Raw genomic sequence first — 14,131 nt, forward strand, 5'->3', positions numbered from 1 at the left:
ATGTTCCTGCTATCTGGCTGAGCATGCTGGCTCACAAACATGGTCCCTTCTAAACTGGAACACGCAGGCTTTTAGCATGCTCTAACCAGCATCTCTTGCTTTCAAACAAGGTTATGCTCATGTCCACCTTTTACACTAGAAGACTTGGTAGATCAGAGTAGCTGGCAAGGGGCTTCACTACGAGGGTGACCTGTTGAGGACTTAGGAGGTAGCTAGTGCACGAAAACTTTGCATTACATTATCCTTTGGGATAATATCATTGTGGCAGCTTCCTTACATGTCTTATGGGATGCCACTTCTCTTTTTTGTGTAGGTCAGCATGTCACTGAGAAGATGGGGAACAGCAGGGTTAGCTAAATATATCCAGGACACGGCAAACATCTCCTCAAGACTTAGAAACTTCTGTTTGTGATTTATGGAAGAAAAGGAATGAGGTCATGAACATGGCAAAGGAGAAGGGGAGGAAAAGCTTAAGACGGGAATGGAGGAAAGAAGAAAAGGCTCAGAGAAGACCAAAAGATGAAGAAGGTGGAAGAACACTTACAAGGTAAGGCTCACACTCACAGTAGACAGAGCATCTGTACAGTCCCAAAGATGTGGTATTTCTGGAACCACAGTGTAGTTGGGCAGTGCTTTTATATGATTTGTTATAAAATTGTTAAAGTGCCCTGGTCTCAAAAAATACACAAATGCTTGGTATTAATGTATTACTACTGCCAGAACCACAGATAACTAGGTCCATGTTATTTTTTCCCCCCGCTATCTTCATGAATGTTGTATCTGAATTCAGAACTTTGCTCTTTAGGCACTGTCTGACCTTGGCAACAGCAGGTTTTGGTTAGTTTTTCAGCGAATGTGCCTGATTGAACATGATTCACATGTTTTCCTAGTGACTGCATGGGCTGCATGGGACATGGCTGTTTTTCCAAACTTGCTGTGATTCAATGGAATTCAGGCATTTTCATATTGAACATCTGTGACTTGGGGAGGATCCATGTGTTTTCTCAATGAATATGAATGGAACTGGCAAGGGCCTCAGTGTTTCCTTCTTGCTTCTATGCTTGTAATTATCACAGTATATAAATATACAGAGACTTTCTCAGAATGTGCCTAAGAAGATCTGACAAAATCTAGCTTTTGCTCAGCCCTGTCTTTCTATGTAAGGAGGCAAGTCAGATACAGTGGATACGATGTCGTTTGTCTCCCCTTCTGTGCATGCAGACACACGCATGCACTAAGACTTCTAGACTTATTTCAGAAACTAATTCTCCCTTATACCTGGATATGTGGAATTGTTAAATCCTAACAGTGTTGGAAAAAAACCGTTATCTTCCCCTTCTCCTCCCCTGTGTGGATACATCTAGGGCTGTTGCAGCAGCTTTGCCCCCTCCTCAGGGAAGGGATGCCCTGGCAGTGGTACTTGGGTAGCTCTTCCTTGACTGGGAAAAGTGGCAAACAGCAAAACAGCTGCTCTCCCAAGTGGCCCTTCATAGGAGAGGACCGAGCTACAGTAACTCCTCCTGCTACTTTATTGTCTTTGCCCTGATTTTATGTGTCTGTCTTAGGATGAATTCACTTTTCTCTGACCAACTGCCAGACGCTTGCCAGAAAGGTGAAATTAAGTTTGGTAAAGGACCAGTGGGAACAGCAAGAGACTGGTAATTGTTGAAGTATTGTACTTAGCTTTCGTGGAAAGGTGGATGGTTGGTACTTGGCATGTATATATGATGCTGTATATTCTCAGTGTCACTGAAGAAACACTAATTCATCCTTAGACAATTCCCATCTAGATATGGGAGTGAGAAATGGTGAAAAAGGAAGGAAATTTTGGTCTCACTGATGCTGATGGAAGTTTCTACTTAAAGTTTATTTCTGGTAAATGCTTCACTGACATTCTGAGCACTATTTACTGACCTAATGCTAGGATAACGAGCGAAGACTTTTCATGGAAAATGAGGAGCAGATTATTAAGGCGAGAAAAATCCTTGCTGAATTGAGCAAACACGTTTATCCTCGCAGATTTCTGTCTCATTTAAATTCTCCTCCTTCACGAGGCATGCCCCCGCATCGGGAGGCAGCCCGAGCGCTAGTCAACCGCTTCCCCCCGTCAGCAGCTAAACCAGCCTCTCCCCCGGGGAATCAATTTCGGCCAAGAGCTCCCCGACTCCAGGGTGAGCCTAGAGCAGCGCCGCGACATCCGTACCCTGCGCGACACGTCCTGGGCGCGGGGCGGGCGGCCCGGCAGCGCGGCGGGGGGCGGCGGGGCCCGGCGGGGCGGGGGCTGCGCGGGGCGGTGGCGGCGGCGGCGGTGGGGAGCCGCCCTCCCCGCCCCCTCGCACAGCCTTGTCCTTTCCCGCACCGGCGGCGTACAGGATTTCCTCCCGCGGCGGCGGGGCGAAGCCACCTGCCCGGCGGCGGCGGGGAGCGGCAGGTTGTCCGCGATGCCGGCTTAGCGGCGGAGGATGGCGCGGCGGCTGCGGGGCGGCAGGTGCCGGGGCGGGCGAGGCGGCGGCGGTGGCCCGACGGGGCGGGCGCTGGCGCTGCTGGTGCCGCTGTGGTGGCTGTGGGCGGCGGACGGCGGCGCGGCGCCGGTGTACAACCTCAGCCTGGCGGTGGACGAGGGGCTGCCGGCCGAGACGCTGGTGGGGGACATCCGCGCGGGGCTGCCGGCGGGCGCGGGGCCGCCGGGGGGCTTCCTGCTGTCGGAGGGGAGCGGCGAGTCGGCGGTGCTGGCGGACTTCCACGTCCAGCCGGAGACGGGCATCATCCGCACGGCGCGGCGGCTGGACCGGGAGCGGCGGGCGCGCTACAGCTTCGCGGCGGCCACGCTGCGCGGCGAGGTGGTGCAGGTGGAGATCGCGGTCACCGACGTGAACGACCACCCGCCGCGCTTCCCGCGGGACTGCCTGCAGCTCAACGTCTCCGAGCTCAGCCCGCCCGGCACCGCCTTCCGCCTCCCCTCCGCCCGCGACCCCGACGCCGGCCGCTTCGGTACGCAGGGCTACGCGCTGCTGGAGGAGGGCGGCGCGGCGGGGGAGCCGCCGCTCTTCCAGCTGCGCTACGGGCGGCCGGAGCCGCTGGAGCTGGTGCTGTTGCGGCGGCTGGATCGGGAGCGGGCGGAGACGCACCGGCTGGTGGTGGAGGCGTGGGACGGCGGCAGCCCGCGGCGCCGCGGCCGCCTTCAGGTGTCGGTGCGGGTGCTGGACGAGAACGACAACGCGCCCGCCTTCAGCCGCGCCGAGTACCGTGCGCGGCTGCGGGAGGACGCGCCGCCGGGCACCGCCGTCTGCCGCCTGCGGGCCACCGACCCCGACCTGGGTGCCAACGGGGAGGTGCGCTACGCCATCAACCGCCGGCAGAGCGACCCCGACGGCTACTTCGCGGTGGAGGAGCGCAGCGGCATGCTGCGCCTCCGCCGCCCGCTGGACCGGGAGGCGCGGGCCCTGCACCGGGTGGTGGTGGAGGCGCGGGACGGCGGCTCCCAGCCCGAGGTCTCCAGCGCTCTCGTCTCCGTGGCCGTGCTGGACGTGAACGACAACCGCCCCGTTATCCGCCTGCTCTACCTCACCGAGAGCGGTGGCCCGCGGGTCTCCGAGGGGGCGCGGCCCGGCGACTACGTGGCCCGCGTTTCCGTCTCGGACGCCGACGAGGGCGGCGAGGCGCCGGCGGGCGCGGAGGACGGTGGCGGCGGCGTCGCGCTGTCCCTGCTGGGCAGCGACGGCGCCTTCGCACTGCGTCCGGCCGGCGCCGGCGTCTTCTTCCTCTGCGTGGCGGGTCCGCTGGACCGCGAGCGCCGCGACCTCTACGAGCTGCGGCTGGTGGCCACCGACGGCGGCGCCCCGCCGCTCTCCGCCGAGGAGCCGCTGCTGCTGCGCGTCGCCGACCTCAACGACGAGGCGCCCGCCTTCCCCCAGCCCCACTACCGCGCCGCCGTCTCCGAGGCCGCCTCCCCGGGCACCGCCGTCCTCCGCCTCAGCGCCTGGGACGCCGACGAGCCGGGCTCGCCCAACGCCGAGGTGCGGTACGCGCTGGAGGGGGACGCGGCCGCCCTGGCCCTCCTGCGCATCGACGCGCGGAGCGGCGCCGTCAGCACGCGCGCCCGCCTGGACCGGGAGCGGCAGGCGGCGCTGGAGCTGCGCGTGGTGGCGCGGGACGGCGGGCGGCCGCCGCGCGCCGCCGCCTGCCGCCTCAGCGTGCGGGTGGAGGACGCCAACGACAACGAGCCCCGCTTCGAGCGGCAGGTCTACCGCGGCCGCCTGCCCGAGCACGCCCCGCCCGGCCGCTGCCCGCTGCAGGTGAGCCTCCGCCCGGCCCCACCGCCCCCTCGGGGGGTGTCTGGGCGGGGGGGGCTTTCAGCGCCGAGCTGAGGCGGCACCGAGCAGGCCCCGGGTTCGGGTCCCCGGTGGGGTGCGGCCTGTTCCCCTGAGGTGCAGCCCGTCATGGCACGGCCGCTGCTGGTTAGCCTTTGATTGAGTGCTGGAGCAGCTCCCTTAAATTGACGCATTTGTAACGCTGTAGCCTTCACAGGTGCCCTTAAAAGTAGATTCCGTGTCCCATAAAAGAGGTCAGATCTTCAGAGATGTTCTGGTTAAATGCTGGAGGGAGACAAACCGCCTGTGATACTTTGGAGGACGTGAGGTGGTCCTCAGAGTAAAATGAGTAAGAGCCATCTCTGCGGGTAGGTGTGAGCCACACGACAGCAGAGAGGTGGCCAGGCAGTGTGACACAGAGGGACCTGAAATCAAAAACCTTCTGGGGCTTTGTATAATATCTCCAGAGCGCTCTGCTAATGAAGAGCATCAGTTCACTCTGCCTTCACAGAAACTGATTAATGCTAATAGAAAAGATGTTCTCCTTATCCATCAACCCCCCCTTTATTCCTTGCAAGTGCGGTCGAATGGAGGCTTTGCAGGACCAGGAGCTGCCAGACAGCCCTTTCGCTTTTAGCTCGGAATGACATTTCAGAATTTATTACCTTTGAACTAAGCAAAGGCTTTCCCCACCAGTAGGAAATTCACAGCAGTACAAATGTTTCAGAGTTTGTGCAGAAACTTGCATGAATTTGGGGAAATACCGTGCTTAAAGAGGAGACATAGAGTTGCAATGTGTTTTCTCAGTACTTTTGAAGAAAAACCATTCTCTCTTTATCTCCAGGCGGCCTACTCTATTTATTTATTTAATTTTAAATCAGGAGTCCATTGATGATGTTTGTGTCCAGTGATCATTTACTTGAACAAAAAGCATTTTCTCCTCTATCTCTCTGTTGGTTTTGGTTTTGTTTTTTTTAATTGCACTCTGAGCTCAAAAAGTGCACAATTTGCACAGCCCTAATAAAAACCAATCTATAAAAAGTTTGGGAATGTTGAGCCTCATGGAGCTTTCCATTTCGTATCCCAAACTGAAAAGAAAAGCCCATCACTGCCCTTTCTTTTGCCTCCACCCCGAGTGGGGGGAAAGGATGTCCTGCGCAAGTCGCCCCAGGAAAGCCCAGCAGAAAGTTAATAACGTAATTTTGAAAGTTCACCTTCTCCCGGGGAGGGGCGAGGGGCCCTTATGGCAGCGCCGGCCCCTGCGGGCGTGTGCGCGGGCGTGCGCGCGCCGCCGGCGTCCGTGGTGCTGAAAGGCAGCGAGCGGGACCGACGGCGTCCGGGTGCGCTGCCACCGCCCGGTACCGCGCTGGAGTTGAGGAATAGCGGCTTTTTTTTTTCTTTTTTTTTTTTTGCTTTCGATTTAATCAGGTAGACGCATCCTAAAGGGTTCCTGAAGCGTTTTAAAGAAAATAACCCGTGGTTGCGGTTTTATTGTCTTTTTCATTTAGGTTTTGATATATGAATAGTGCAGATTCTCTGGCCGGTCAAAAGTGTCACATACTGTGGATATCATCCGTGGTGTACTGGATTTTGAAAGCGTCACCATGCTGACATAATCCTGTCTAGAGAGTAGAAAGGAATAGTTATGTCCTGGTGGCCGAATGATCAAACCTGGGGTATCGAAGCCAAAAGTGAACAAGAGTGAGGCACAAGGGGTGTGTGTATGAAAAATAGCAGATGAGCATCCTATTGACTGCCAGGGAAGGAAGCTGGTGTTTTTACTGGCAGGTTAATCCTGGATCATCATCCAGGTTTCATACTGCACTGTGTAATAGGCTTAAGCTTTAAACATACACACCTTTTAAACTTTAAACATGCCCACCTTTCAGAATTATCCTTATGCCTTTCCCCCCATTTTTCTTCTGCCCAGCCATTGTGAGCAGAAAAAGCCATCATGAAGCAGGTGGCTTCATTTATGTTGCTCCAGGAATTGCAGCTAGTGATTAGAATGAAGAAAACAGTTTTTGGTTTGACCAAGCCGTTTTTCAGGGCCTGTGATACGAGTCCTGTCTCTAACTGGGCTCTTGAACTTAAAAGCTAGCATGAAAAGGTGGTAACCCCGAACTGTATTGTTGCTGCTCCTGAAGAACTGGAAAAGAGCCAAAGCACTGAAGGGGGCTACTCCTGTCTCTTAGCTTCCTCTGCTTCACTACCCTGGGGGGCTGCAGAAGAGGACATTTGTGATAAACATTTGTGCTCTGTTTTACATTCAGATCACAACCATAGTAACTGGAAGTCTTCTAAGCCTTCCAGTCTTTCTCCTCTGCAAGCAGAGGGGTTCTTGCAGTAGTGCATCACTGAAGTTCATTAGTAACCTTTGCTTGGGGACCAAGTGGTGACAAACCATCGCTTTATAGATCGTGTGTCTAGAGCTTCCTGCTTTTCTCGTGCTTTGCTGTAGCTCTGCCCAGCCACTAAATACTGGAAAATTTATTCCCTTGTATTCTTGATTGCATGTTGATAATAGGAGATTTCGTTCCTTCTGGGAAATCTTCTGCTCCTGCTGTGGTTGTTATTTAGGTTATCTTCATTCCCCCCCTACTCTCCACAAATCTAGCCCATAATGTGGGCTAGATTTATGAAGTGGATCAATTTGCATATGTCTGTCTTTTACTGGTTTCTCCTACTCTGTAGGAATTCACTGATTAGAAGAATTAACCGTGCACTTAGAAGACACCGTTTTCAGCCACTTCTGGAAACACTGCTTTATTCCAGGCATGTGTATGGGTTTTTCTGTGTTGACAAAAGGCTTTCCCTTCCAGTGCAGATTGATCAGTAAGGGAGAATCTGCCTCCTGAAAAATAAGTGGAATTTGTTTGCATCAGCTAATATAAGAAAGAAATGTGTCAATTTAATGATTGCATCACCGGGAAAAATAACACAGCTGGAGATCAGAAATCTGAGCAAATGGGAGAAAGTCTAAATGAAGAAAAGGGAAAATCAATGGGAAAGTAATGGGTTATCAGACATTCAAAAGTAGGGCAAAGGCATGCAGTGAAACACATAAGTAGACTTTTGAAGATGTTAGCAGGATTTAGCACATTTTTGTCCATTTTTGGATACTGAACTTCTAGTTTATTACTGGTTGTTATAGACACTTGTTAAAATATAAGCGTTACTGGTGGGATGACTGAAAAGAAGCAAAACAAAAAAGATACATAAGCACAGGGAGGAAAAGGTGATCACAGTTGGAGAGAAATTGTAGACCAAGGCAATTTGTAGTAACAAAAGTGGAAGCAGCAGAAGCACTCTTTATGGATGACATTCCTGCTTCAATTATGATGATGAACTTTCAGCATAATATCAATCTGTTTCCTGAAGAAAGGGGATAAAATGGAGGAATGAGTGAGAGCGGCTTGGGCTTTCTCCTGTTTTTCTTACTATGCCTTTCATCCCATTCTCAAGGACCAACTTGATTACAAATGCCTGTGGACTGTTGAGTGATGGTGATGATTATGTCCTATTTCTGCACTCCTTGGTGTCAGCTTGGCAATTTTAGGTGGATTTAGCATGTGATGATGTATGCCTCTGTGATGATTGCACCTCTGTGACCTAAGACTGAGGAGTGTGACAAAGTGTCTCTCTTCTGAGCCATTCTCTTAATCTGATGAATGAATTAAGGAATAAAACTTTGCTGTAGACCTGCCTTGCTAACATAAGTTTAATTCTGATTACAAATTTTATTTTCAACCTTTTTTAGGTGATTACAGTGCTTCTCAATACTCATTCTTACAGTTCTCTTTAGTGCAATATGTCTTCAAATTATAGTAGAGTTGCCAGGTTTGTCAGCATTTTCAGTCTTCTAGCTGAAGTGGCAATATATTATCTCTCTCTCTCTCTCATGGAGCAGACTAAAACTTGATCTAAAGGGGAATAATTCAGTACGTCAGGTTGGCACCTGTTTTCCTTGTGTTGTACCTTTTACCTTGATGGAGTAGAAACACCCTGTTCTTTTTCATATCTTCCAAGGACTCCTGCATAAAAGAGTATTTCTCCCTTATTGGGCTGTGCAGAGCTTATAGACAGAAAGAGATTTGGTGACAGTGGCAGCTCTCAGCTGAACTCATATTTTGAACTTAATGAAGTTGTTTATTCTGTGTTACAGCATAGTACATTCTGTATATGTTTGTGGCTTGTAGGTTAAACTTGCTTCCACTGCTAGGGTATGCTGTAGCTTGTAAGGTATTCTGTGGCATAAATGTCGTTCACTTTATACTGCACATGCATTCTTGTGAAAAGTATAATGAGTTATGTACCTGTAATTGCATCTTGAAGAAAACATTAGTTGCCATCAATTAGTGACAGTCATGTCAGTAGTTTTTTACTAAATTTATTTTCTTTTATGGTTTATTAGAAAACACATGTTTCATTGGCTTTAGAGTCATCTCTGACAGAGTAGAGGAAGAGAAAAAGCATATGTTATCTGTCAAACGATGGAGACCCATATGCATTCCACTGTTACGACATCTTGCACTTTTCTGGTCCATTAAGGGAGCTGTTTTAACTCACTGGTTAGAGCTCCTCAGTTCCTTTTATTTAAAAATAACACAATTTCTGATGCTAACATTGTGAGGGATTTGTAAATGCAATGATGGCAAAGAAAGATTTTGTTTAAAGCTCTTAAAGCTAACCTAGGTGTACCAGAAATTATGGAATAATAAACCTGTAGGTTTTTAGAAAATAATATTTAAAGGTATAATATATATAAGAAGGATGTGTGGGTTTTGAGGATTTTTTAAAGTACTTAATATATTTGAGAGAAGTGGTTCATTCTTACTTGAAATACACATTTCCGAGAGGTACTTGCAGAATGAGAGAGTTCTAAAAAAGACATTGCAACATGCATCTTTTCCTAATTTTTCTCTGCCTTCTGCAAAGGAAAAAAGAAAACTAAGAGGACAAAAAGAGATGGAGGATACGTCCCTGCTGTGAGGGATGGAGACTTAGAGACTCTAATCTGTCATTGAGCTGCTGAACAAGTAGCAGCACTGGTTGCAGACTGCATTTTTCTTCCTTTTCTTTCCACGATTGTTGAAGCAAGGAGCTAAAAGGACAGTGCTTTCTCTGGTCGTTTTGTTTCTGGATCATTTAGGCTACACCGCAATTACTGAAACCAGAAATGAAGCCAGCAAACTAGGTTCATATAAGTTATAAAGCACTATAAAATGCAACTCATCCTAGTTAGAGGTAAGACGAAAAGAAGCTAGAAGAGATCAGGCCATGCATTCCTCTGTTGGCTTCTTGAGCTTTCCAGGTGTAATTTTCACTGCATCCAATTTAAAGAAGTCAGCTGCAGAAAAGACAGATTTTGTTTGTTGACTTAGAATGCTGCTGTGTTTTAAAGCTAATACAAGTGACAACAGGAAGACCAAATCCCAGACTGAACTACATTTACAGCAAAGAAGTTTATCATCTAACCTATAACTATAATGCAAAACTATTTATTTTTTCATCCAATCTGTATTGTTATTTTACTGAGTCTGAAAGCAGTTAACATGTCATCATTTTTCTGTTAGGTGTATGATTTTGTAGCAATTATTTCTTTCTAAATTCACAACAAATATCCCTTTGCACTCCAGAAAACATTCAGTAGAATTTATATAGATTTTATTATATATTATACATTATATATTATTACAAAATCACTTTTTATGGCTATACACAAATTTTTATAATCTATTAATATGTAGCTTTAGAAGTATGGATGGTCTGGGGTCAGAGATTTATAAGTGTATTTTTGAATCTGTGCAGTAGTCTGCTGATTGCAGTCCAGAGCTGATTGAATGAAGGGAGAAAAATGAAGAAAATCAGAAACAAAATATATTATTTTGATAATTATTTTTACGTAACTTTAAATGAATAGGATATTTACATATTCTTTTGCTTAAGAATTCTAATTATGGTGCCATTCTAGCTTTTTAACAATAGGAAAACCATTCCGTTTAATAATTGGAATGTTTATGAGAGTCTGTTCCTTGATGCAGCCCTTTCAGTGCCACCAAATGGATGCTTTGTAGATGTAAGAAGCCCTGGTCCTGAAAATGCAAGGATGTGAGAAATGGGAGGTGGAAGCCTTTGACTTTTGCTGCTCTTAGTTTGTAGTTACTCTTAAATGTGGCAAGTGTTAAATTTTCAGTGCCCAACACCTGCAAAAAACCGATCTCTGGACAGTAATTCCACCCACCCCACCTCACCCTATGCACTGAATCTACAGCTGTTTGCTAACAAAACCCACCACTTAGACAATATATGAAACACCAAAACAGCAAAAACACTGACATGGAAACATTTGGCTTTTATTTGAGAATTAAAAATTATGTGAAAGTTTGAGAACAAAAACATTTTTTAAGTTACTGCAGAAAATGACCTTTTTTCCCAGTTCTCAGGAAAGTCTTTTAATTGACATCAGCAAGCTGGATCTGGGAAGAGGGAAAGTTTGAAGGCTTGTGTGTGGCTAAGTCTGAAGCTGTCTGCACACTTCAGTCTGTAGCCATGATGAGAAAAGAGAAATGCATGATAGAAGTATTGTTGTTAGAGAAGTCAGGTGTACCCCTAGCTTTGGGGTAGTGGAAGAGGAGTAATAATATTAAATAGTCTTAATCATGTGCTTTATATTGCAGAGATCTCTCTACTAAAATACTAGCTAAAAGACTACTCAGAGCACCAGTGGCTAACATAGACCCCTTGAATACCTTTGGCTGCTGAGTTTGTAGAGTTTTGTGCAGCATAATGAATATACATTCAGTTAAGCGTCCAGCAAGTCTTCATTCATAGCCACTGACCTTCTGGACTAATGATTATGAACGGCTTTTTTAGATGGAAGGAATTCCAATTCAGAAATGTAGTGGGTTTTCTGGTGCTCGCTTTTATACAAAGAGCTGACTTCATCAGTTGTCTTATAATACACTCGAGCAAATTGTTAATAAGCTGTAAATGGCTGAGTATGGCCTGTCTGTTCATTTATCAAATATTAATGTCAGTTTATCATCCGTATAGATTTTCATAAATTGCTAGGTCAGCAGAAGGCTTAATCTTTCCTGGAAGGTTTTAAAGCATTGGGAAATAGATGAGTTAGGAATCTCTTAAGTTCCAGCTTACTATGCTAACAGATTGACGCACTGCAGAATGAGCCTTTTTATTTTACTTTGCTGCTCAATTCATTCTTGAAAACAAACTTCTAATTGCATGCTGAAAAATATCAATGATTTACAGTGTCTGCATTTGTCTTTTAAAATGCATGAGTTTGATTTAGAACCTAGCCAGAAGCTTTATGGGCTTGCATGTGCACATAGATAGCTTGGAGAAACTTGTTCTGCAGTGCATTAACGATAGAGTTTGTCTGGGCAATGCCTACTCCACATTTAGTGGTAAGCAATATGAACGCTGCTGTAGCGAGGAGTGGGGCTCTCTGTCCAACTGATTATGCAAATCCTGCTGCAGGTGTCAACAATATGGAGGCACAGATATCAGCCAACCAAACACTTCGGGGAAAATGTCACAGAGCTCACTTGGCACAGGTGCTACACGTAAGACCCTGTGTACCTATTCTATCAGACCAATATGCCATCTAGCCCCGTATCGTTTTTCTCATAGATGCTAAAAGCATTCACCCCGGACGAGTGTAAGAACAGGGCAAACACACATGAATCTTTCCCTCATGGATTCTCAGTGTTTGACCACTTTCAGCTCAAGGACATCCCAAGCAAGATTGAGTTTCTATGTATTTGTAACCCTGAATGGATTTTTTTTTTTCTGTGAACCGTACCTAGCCCTCAGCTTTTCCCAAATTATCATCAGCCACAATGTACTGTGGCAAGGGGTGTGTCAATCAGCTACCTGCTCCATGAGGAATCGCCCCTTTGCTTTGAACCTGGAGACAGAGAGGATGATCAGTCCCAACTACTCACGATTTCACACATCAGCTCTCTATCTCATTTCCAGTACTCATTCGTGTTAGCTTTTGGCCAGCAGCTACTCTTGAACTCCAAATGCTGAAATGTGCCACTAGTGGAAATATAAAATTAAGCCTTGTGTACAAAGGTGATATAGTAGAAGAAAGTTCACATTTTATAGAATTTGATAGATAATGGTATCCTTGCCCTCAGTCTATGAAGAAAGTTTACTAATCTGTGTAAAAAGGCATTTCTTTTAGGAGGAGTAATGTATTTTTAAAATACTACTTATAAATCACAGTTTATTCAATCAGTTCTAAGCTCTTTGAGGCTCCTCTGTAAGAACCTGTACAAAATCGGGAGCTTTTTAATTGCATTGGCACTTAGGTGAAACCATTATTCTCTGGTGAATGTTGAATTGCAAGGGATTTATGTCAGGCCTAGAGAACGTGTCCAGCGGTGGTGTATTTAGCATTGCAACAGAAGATGTGCAGATACTTCTCAGCTTTTTGTACTGAACTGCTGTCCTATATAAATTTGTATATATAATTTTATATATACATATATAAATGTGCAGCAGATTAAACAGTTGTATCCTATCTAACAAATACATGACCAAATGTAGTAACTGTCAGAATTTACAGTAACTGCTATTGCATTCCAATGCAGAAGGGTTGTTTGTAAGGACCCGTGTGCTGGACAGCTGTGCTTGGATGTAAAATCTCTGTCGATTCCTCTTGATAATTACTTGGTTAGGGTTTTCAGGGTAGATGTAGGAACTAGGTACCAAAGTAGGTGGATTACTGATGAAATTGTGCTGTGTGCAAAGTCAATTCCTATTCCTTACTCAGTCCCATTTAAATCAAATAGTGTAAACAAAGTTTTGACTAGGTTTTCTTTATGTGGGTAAATGTGACAGTACAGCTCAAAGCCGCACTCTTCATGGTAGCATCTGGCAGTGAGAGTTTGTGGAACATGTTTTAAGGGATGATGCTTATGTTGCAACCCTTTTTTGTGCCTTTTTCCTTACTTCCACGTGCTTGGTACATGGATTAATCTAGATGGGTCAAATCTACATACTTGGAAATTGTGCTGTGTTTAGAAAGGTTTAGAAGGGTTTTTGTTCTATAGCTGAAAGTACTGCATTAGAGATGCAGCTCTGGGTTCTGTCTCTTCCTCTCCTTTGTGCTAAACGACAACAAGCATTACATTTATGCCAGACTTTACTAGCTCTGTTTCCTGCTGGATATGACTTAAAATAAAAATCAGAATACTGTCATGCCTATTTACTTGTGCTTACAGGCTGCACTGCTTTAAGCATAAAACTGTTGCAGCACCAACAATATTTGCTGTAATAAAAGCAAATATACTAACTTCCAGCCTTAACAGATGTCTCAGTCTCCTGCACTGACCTCTGTAAAGTGTTTTTGTCTCCCCTTCCCTCTCCCTGTCCCCAGCTATTTCCCTCATGCAGAGCATTAAGTGGTCATGCATATGTCTGCTCCACTTCCACTGGCTGATGCCTACATCTGGTACTGGGAAAGGGGTAACAGGAAGGGCAGTTTTTTAACTGATGTCTGACTAAACATATGCGAGACAAACAACTTGTGTATGCCCTGTTTTTTTTTACCAGTTATAAACAAACACATATGGTTTAATGCAGTGTCCAAGGAACTGGATGTATCTTACCAGTCAGAGAAACTGCTGGAGACAACTGCACGCAGCCTTTGGTAGATTATCTTCTACGTGACCTTTTGTTTTCAAATATGTAAAACCCCAATAAATGCAACTTTATACTACACATCCAGTTTTTCCTGCTATGTTTTGTAGTCGTTTTGGATTCTGAGCTCGTGTCCAGACACACCAGAG

General features: G+C 46.6%; 1 protein-coding gene across 1 annotated transcript in view; it reads left to right on the top strand.

Moving 5' to 3' along the window:
• Positions 1-2,056: 2,056 nt before the first annotated feature.
• The window catches only part of DCHS2 (dachsous cadherin-related 2), a 124,762-nt gene continuing 112,687 nt past the window's right edge, over positions 2,057-14,131 (top strand). The window contains exons 1-2 of the mRNA XM_054203145.1: positions 2,057-2,171; positions 2,530-4,295. Of these exons, the coding sequence (XP_054059120.1) occupies positions 2,057-2,171; positions 2,530-4,295 (1,881 nt within the window). The remainder of the gene's footprint in view (positions 2,172-2,529; positions 4,296-14,131) is intronic.

Source organism: Rissa tridactyla, chromosome 5 (genome assembly GCF_028500815.1).
Source record: "Rissa tridactyla isolate bRisTri1 chromosome 5, bRisTri1.patW.cur.20221130, whole genome shotgun sequence".
NCBI lineage: Eukaryota > Metazoa > Chordata > Aves > Charadriiformes > Laridae > Rissa > Rissa tridactyla.